Source organism: Mus caroli, unplaced genomic scaffold (assembly GCF_978045245.1).
Source record: "Mus caroli unplaced genomic scaffold, Mus_caroli_1 scaffold_18, whole genome shotgun sequence".
Classification (NCBI taxonomy): Eukaryota; Metazoa; Chordata; class Mammalia; order Rodentia; family Muridae; genus Mus; species Mus caroli.
Window position 1 is genome coordinate 64,803,503 of NW_028227273.1, and position 7,505 is coordinate 64,811,007.

General features: G+C 55.2%; 1 protein-coding gene across 1 annotated transcript; it reads right to left on the reverse strand.

Moving 5' to 3' along the window:
• Nucleotides 1–208: 208 nt before the first annotated feature.
• Cdkn1a (cyclin dependent kinase inhibitor 1A) lies at nucleotides 209–7,118 on the reverse strand. The gene is made up of 3 exons (XM_021149101.3): nucleotides 7,025–7,118; nucleotides 2,099–2,539; nucleotides 209–1,593 (listed from the first exon to the last, which is right to left on the reverse strand). The coding sequence occupies exons 2-3, from the start codon at nucleotides 2,526–2,528 to the stop codon at nucleotides 1,544–1,546; spliced, it is 480 nt and encodes a 159-aa protein (XP_021004760.1). The 5' UTR covers nucleotides 2,529–2,539; nucleotides 7,025–7,118; the 3' UTR covers nucleotides 209–1,543.
• Nucleotides 7,119–7,505: the final 387 nt, after the last annotated feature.

The window sequence follows — 7,505 nt, forward strand, 5'->3', positions numbered from 1 at the left end:
GACACACACAGACACACACCCCGGGTGGGTGCAAACAGCACAAGTAGCCAGTCCCAAACACACACACACAACACACACAGACACACACACACATACCATACCACATACACACACACACACCACACCACATACACACATACAACACACACAGATACACACCACATACATACATACACACACACACACCATTTGCTCTAATGACAAGACATTATAAATCATCGAGAAGTATTTATTGAGCACCAGCTTTGGGGTCGGGTGTGAGGACTCGGGACAATGCAGGGTGCTGTCCCTTCTCGTGAGACGCTTACAATCTGAGTGGAGACAGGGAGGGAGCCACAATACATGTTGTTGGGGTGCGGGCTAAGGGTAGACAGTCCAGACCAAGATGTTACAGAAACAGGGGTGTTTGGGGATGGAGTCAGACCCACTAAGTGCTTTGACACCCACGGTATTCAACACTGAGAAAGGATCAGCCATTGCTCAGTGTCCTGTGAGCTCCCTTAGCCCCCAAGACACCATCTTGGCCTGGCTCCTTGTACAACTGCTACTAAGAAATGGGAGAAGTCACTGAGAACCCCAACTGGGGTCCCCATCCCAGATAAGCCCACCCCCACCACCACATACCATAGAATGCTCTGGGAGGCCTGTCTCACCACCAAGGACCCACCCTGGACCCACCCTAGACCTACAATGCGGGGGTTGCCACTGGAGCTGCCTAAGGTAAGACCAGGGAATCCCACTTAAGTGTACCCTGCATACACATTCCCTTCCGGTCCACTGAGCTCTGGGGCAAGTGCCTAGAGATGCCTCCTGCAGACCTGTGGAAGGGGAAGTGGGGGGGGGAGCAGCAGATCACCAGATTAACCCTCCAAAATAGAGAGGCAGCTGGCAGAGACCCACAGGAGAGGTGGGCTCCCCAGGAGTGGCAAAGGGGATCCAGAGTGGGGACCATTCCTGTCTTCGCAGGTCTGAGCAATGTCAAGAGTCGGGATATTACAGTTGAGTCCTAACTGCCATCCCTGTTCTAGGCTGTGACTGCTTCACTGTCATCCTAGCTGGCCTTAGAGGTGACAAGGAGACCCCAAAGTCCTACTCATTTTTCCAAAGTGCTATTCAGGTCTGAGGATCACCCCCAGGTAAGAAGTGGCAAGGAATCAGGCAGGGAATGGGGGGAAGGGGCGGTTGGGTGAAACGGATGCAGATGGGATGATGTCAGTAGGACTGTTCCTCCAGTATAGAAACACAGAGCTTGGGTTGGGAGGGGCTTAAATAATAATAATCTACATAATAGAAATCCCCCACACTAAGGGGCCTACCGTCCTACTAATTTAGGTTTGTTTTGGTTTTTTTTTTGTTTTGTTTTGTTCTTTTTTTAAATAACTTTAAGTTTGGAGACTGGGAGAGGGCAGGCGGCGTATATACAGGAGACGTTTAAATTAAAACACAAATAATAATTAAGACACACAGAGTGAGGGCTAAGGCCGAAGATGGGGAAGAGGCCTCCTGACCCACAGCAGAAGAGGGCGGGGCTCCCATGGGCACTTCAGGGTTTTCTCTTGGAGAACACCAATCTGCGCTTGGAGTGATAGAAATCTGTGGAGAGAGAACAGATGTCAGGCCAGATGCCAAGGGGAAGGACATCATTCCCCAGAGTCTAAGGGACATGTGGCTCATCGTGGGGAAAAGCCACAGCCACAACACCTCCTGGTCAGAGGCACAGGGCTCTAGAGAGGGTAGATCCCCCAACACCCGGAGTTAGTTATAGAAAGTTGTTAGTTCTGGTGCTGGAAATCGAACTCAGGCCCTCAGCAAGAGTAAGTGCCCTCATCTGCTGAGCCATCTCTTCAGCCCAGCTCCCGTCTTAGAGCTCTACTGCCAATCATCACACTATCCTGGGCATTTTGGTCACTGCAGAGAAAAATGCCTGGATCATATGAACATCAACTGTTCCTCTGAGCCCCACGAGGTCCCACGCCTATGGAATGGCTTGGTGGTGGGGAAGGGCTGGAATGTTCTCTGTAAAGGCCATGCTCAAATGGTGGCCTCTCCTCTCCAGGCCTCTTGCAGGATCTTTCTCCTTCTCTGCTCCTGTCCTTACCTGTCAGGCTGGTCTGCCTCCGTTTTCGGCCCTGAGATGTTCCGGGCCCACCAGGGGAATCTTCAGGCCGCTCAGACACCAGAGTGCAAGACAGCGACAAGGCCACGTGGTCCTCCGGAGCTGGCCCCTGCAGCAGGGCAGAGGAAGTACTGGGCCTCTTGTCCCCTCCCAGGTCGTCATGGCCGCGGGACCCAGGGCTTAGGTAGACCTTGGGCAGCCCTAGGCTCCGAACGCGCTCCCAGACGAAGTTGCCCTCCAGCGGCGTCTCCGTGATGAAGTCAAAGTTCCACCTTTCTCGGGCCTCCTGGAGACAGCCCGCCATGAGCGCATCGCAATCGCGGCGCAACTGCTCACTGTCCACGGGACCGAAGAGACAACGGCACACTTTGCTCCTGTGCGGAACAGGTCGGACATCACCAGGATTGGACATGGTGCCTGTGGCTGAAACACAAGAAGGACCCGGGTCACTATGGAAACTACCCCATCAATCACAATCTTCAGGCTCCCTCTGGTCCTTGCAGGTGCTTTTCCACCACACCATGAGTCTAAGGTGGGTGTTGAGTTCAGCCAGCCCTGCACCCCAAGGTCATGGCTGATGTCCACAGAAGTAGGGGTCACCGTCCTGTTTACCCCAGGAATTCTATCAGCTAAAATCAATGTGCTAACGTGTTCTTCATGGGTGTGAACATCCCAAATACGTGTGAATTGCCAGGTCCAGTAGTCTCCCTACCCTGCTGTCTTGGTGATTAACTCCATCTGGCCAATCAAAAGTGCCCTGGACTTTGGGATATTACACATAAACTGTATAGCATTGGTGCTGCTATTTGGCGCCAGTTTTAAAAAGTGATTCCATGTCTCCGGCCTCAGTTTCTTAGCCAGTGTGGTTGTGGCAACATACTCGCGAGGCTGGCACGGTGGCTGGGAGAGAGGCGAGAATGCCGGAGCTAGACTGCCCAGATCAGAATCAAGGCTTTGCTGGGTGACCCCGAATAAGTACCCTAACATCTCTGGACTCCCTATTTGAGAATGAACTAAGTTAACATAGGCAACCCTGAGAAACAGAAGCCATGAGCGTGCCTCTCTGCCCCTAGTTCTGACAGAGCCTCCTCCCTGCCCCTCCCTCCCTCCCACTGTCACTGACAGGTACTCCAGGCTGGAGGCCTTTCCTAAGGGCGCTGGGAGGCAGTAGCCTGGGAGGAGGCAGTAGCCTGGGGGAGAGGAGAGTCTGAAGGGGTGGAGCAGGGTTAAGGCTCTTCCAGGCTGAGCCACATCCTGCCAGGCAGATCAGGTAATCTGGAGTCTAGACACCTCCCAGCCCCAGACGTGCCTATAGCCGGTGCCCAAGGAACCCGTTTTACAGGCACTGAAAAAAACAAAGTTAAAGGTGTTGGTTTACCTGGCTCCTCTCCAGGAAAGAGGGATACCTGAGTGGCCCATCCTGCCTGCTTTATCCTGACTCCAAGACTAGGGGATGCAGCTTCTAAGGAGGGCCTGGACTTTCTCAGGCATGGGTCCAACCTTCCAGTCTTTGAGCTTGCAAGGTGAGCCCCAGTGGCTTCCTGAGGCAAGACCCCCTGGGCTCTTACCACATATACTACCACACACATACACACACCCAGCTCCTTAAGACCTCAGGGTGAGTCGGGCGTGGTGGCGCACGCCTTTAATCCCAGCACCTGGGAGGCAGAGGCAGGCGGATTTCTGAGTTCGAGGCCAGCCTGGTCTACAGAGTGAGTTCCAGAACAGCCAGGGCTACACAGAGAAACCCTGTCTCAAAACAAACAAACAAACAAAAAAAGACCTCAGGGTGAGTTTGCCCACAGCTGGAAGAGAGAAGGGGGTACCCAGACTACAATTCAAGGTAGGAAGCCAGAAGAGATGAAGAGTCTGGGGCTCCGATGGTAAAGCCTGGGCCTCATGCTAAGCAAGGAGCTCTCTATAAAACTGGGTGTGGTGGCACACACCTGTAATCCTAGCGATCTGGAGGCAGAGGTAGGGAAAGAAGTTCAGGGTCTACCTTGGCTACTACATAGGGAACGTGGCCAGCATTGTGGCTTCCATAAATAAGTAAAACAGCCAATTCCCAAAACACAGCACTCGGGAGGCAGAGGCAAAATGTCTGTGAGTTGAAGGCCATCCTGGTGTGCATAAGTGAGAGCCTGGCTAAAAACCAACCAACCAAAACACAGGTGTAACAAGGATACCCACTGCCCGAAAAAGGATTCTCAAGGTGCAGACCTCAGAGGCCTCAAGGACCTCAGATGGCCTCTGCCTACAGGTAGAGCTTGGGGCCTATTAACATCCTTTAGTACAACTCACAGTCATCCTCCTGCCTCTACCTCTAGTGTGCTGGGATTGCAGTTGTGAGCCACCAAAAGCTATCGTTAATAGATGGCAATATCACATTCTTTTATGGCAGAGCTAATCCAGGTTCAGAATGTGTGCCCAAAGGCACAGGGCTCACAAGCGGGGGTTGAATTCAGACCCTTTTGGTCTAGTATTGATCATTCTCTCTTCTTCTCACCTTGAGGGGCATGACCAGAGGAGTCCATTAAAATAAGTTGGAAAAGCTTTTTTTGTAAATATAGATTGAGCTCCTTGCTATGGGGAGAGTCTTTAATCCCAGCACTCCACCAGAGGCACGTGATCCTTATGAGTTCCAGGCCACTGGGCCAGCCTGTCTATATAGTACTGGTAGCTGGGGCCATTTTGTAAGCTTGTCTCTCTCTCACACACACACAGAGACAGAGAGAGACAGCAACAGAGACAGAGAGAGAGATCTACATAGATATAGAAATATAGATTGGCTCATTTCCCCAGACAAACTAAGCCGAAAAACAAGTTTGGTGCCCTTCCCCAGATGGTAGCTCACAGGGGCCAGAGGAAGGAAGGCAAGACACCAATGGGCTAAGGCTGGATAGTCCCCAGTTTTTCATAGCTGAAGATAAGACCAGGAACCCAAGAGGGGCACGATCTCCACCTTGTCTCTCAAGGGCCACGCCTCCCTAATAGTCCGCTAGCACACCCTGCTAAAATCACTTGTATCTGGCCATCAGGCATATTTTAATTCCCTTTAAGCCGCGGTGGGGGTGGCAGGAGCCGGTGGTGCTACCCGCGCCTAGCCGGCTTTGCAGTCCTCACTGCGGCCGGTAGGGGGCACTGTACACTCAGGAAATGGCGCTCGGTAGGCGGTGCGTAGGCCGAGCAAGGAGTGGTGAGTCAGTTTCCTGCCCGGCGCTGCCCGCCCGCCAAAACTGCTTGGGCACCGGAGCTGCGCGTCACCCTGGGGTGGAGAGAGGAGAGGAAAGGAGGGGGACCCCGGGCCACAAAACACGTCACGATGAGCCCAGGCTTCCTAAATTCCCGCCTATGTTGGGAAACCAGACCGAGCGCGCGCACACACACACCACACGCACGTACACACACACACACACACACACACACACACACACACGCACGCACGCACGCACGGACACTCGAGAGCAAAGAAAGTGCTCTTAGCTCTGGCCCCCTCCACCTTGATCTCCACACCCAAAGCACGCGATGAGTCAGATCCCTGGAAAATAAAAATAGATGAGGGCGAGGACAACAAAATCTGACTGAGTGTCCTCTCTGAAACGCGACGTAGGGGACAGAGGAAGTTGCCAGCGCGCCCCCAAATGCCAAACCCAAGCCCAAAGTCTTTCCCGCACGACCAGGGTGCAAGTGTAGCCCTTGTCCCCGGAGGTTCCGAGTGGAATGGATGTGCCCTAGTGAGCGCACTCAGCCCGGTCACCTTCCTACACTGGGTGTGGACTGGGTCGAGGGCCCCAGCCCCGGGGCGTCTGATGTACGGCACCCCGTAAACCTCACTCCGCGAGGATACCGGCCGCTCTACAGTGCGGGCTCCTCTCGCGCCCCACGGCCACTGGTCCGGGTCGTGGTGGGCGCGGTGGGTGGGACCCTTTGCGCTTCCCGGGCTGGCAGGGTGGACAGGACCCGCCCAGACTCCCTGTCCCCGAGGGCGCGCCGCCGAGCGGGGACCGGACACCGCGTCCTGGACCTCCCCGTGTCCCGGGTTCCCTGGGAACATACTGTGCCCGCCAAATAGGTCACTGTGCCGCGCGGGGGAGGGGACGGGGCAGGAACGAGGCTGTGCCCGGGCAAGGAAAGGGGCTTCTGGGCTGCCACTGACCCATCCCCAGTTGTGGCGCGATTCTGATCTCAATCCAATGCCCGGGGTCTCCTTGTCACAATGAGTCACCTCCTCGCCTGTCCTCTAGGACGTGCCCAGGCACGATCCCGAGGGCGGAGGACACAGCTCGCGCTGACCTCAGAGCCCAGTGGGGTGGTGGCTACCGCGAAACAGGGCACTTGGTCCACAAGGACGGGGACCCAGCGGCACCCATGGGATCGGAGAACCGCTCTGCGCTAAGCTCTAGATAGACTCGCCGAAGCTTGTCACAACCGCTACCACGGACCCACCTCGGGACACCGTGAGCTTCATTCTCACGCTTTGGGCGAGCCGCACCTGGAATCCCTAGAAACACTGGCAACCAGAAGCGAGCTCCCGGTAGCCGATCCCCGCCAGCCATCGCTCGGACCGGGTCTCCAAGGACTGGAAGAGTGGCTGCCATCCGTGGTCCTGGAGTTCAGACTCTGTATGCCGAGTCCGCGACATACCCTGACCCTCGTCACACTCCAACAAACGAAGCCTTCAGCCACTACGGACGCTCAGACCCATACCCGTCATTCACCTGCCGCGGACACACCTGTGACTCTGCCGGGCACGCACAAATACACATATACACACACAGGTGATCCACCCATCACCACACACACATACACACACACACATGCGCGCGGTCGCGTGCTTCTGGGGACACCCCCTGGGCTCAGCGCATTGCTGCGGGGAAGAACTATTGTTCCCTGCCACGAAGCTCTCACCTCTGAATGTCTGGATATCGCTGTGGATCTGCGCCTGACTCCAATTCCCCTAGACTGACACCGCGGCGGCTCACACCTCTCGGCTGCTGCAATTGGCGTCGAGCTGCCTTCTTATATAGGCCCAGGCCCCGCCCCCTCAGAGGCAGGACCAACCCACTCCTTCACGGATCCCCAGGACTCGCTGGCCCGCCCTCCCCTCTGGGAATCTAAGCCCGCGCCAGACAGCTAGAACCGGCGCGCGTTAAGAGGGCGCGCCCTCCCCTCCCCCCCACCTGGGCTATTCGCTTGTCACGCAGCGCACCAGCAGAACCACATACATCTATGAAAAACAGTACAGTTAGAGCTGAGTGTATATGGGTCTGTCCCTGATCAACTCGGGGAAGGATTAACTCTTCCAGATCACTGATATTAGTAAATAAAATCCTGGGTTTCGGGAGGTGGGTCTGTTGGTACAGTGTTTGCCTAACTTGCTGGAAGTGAA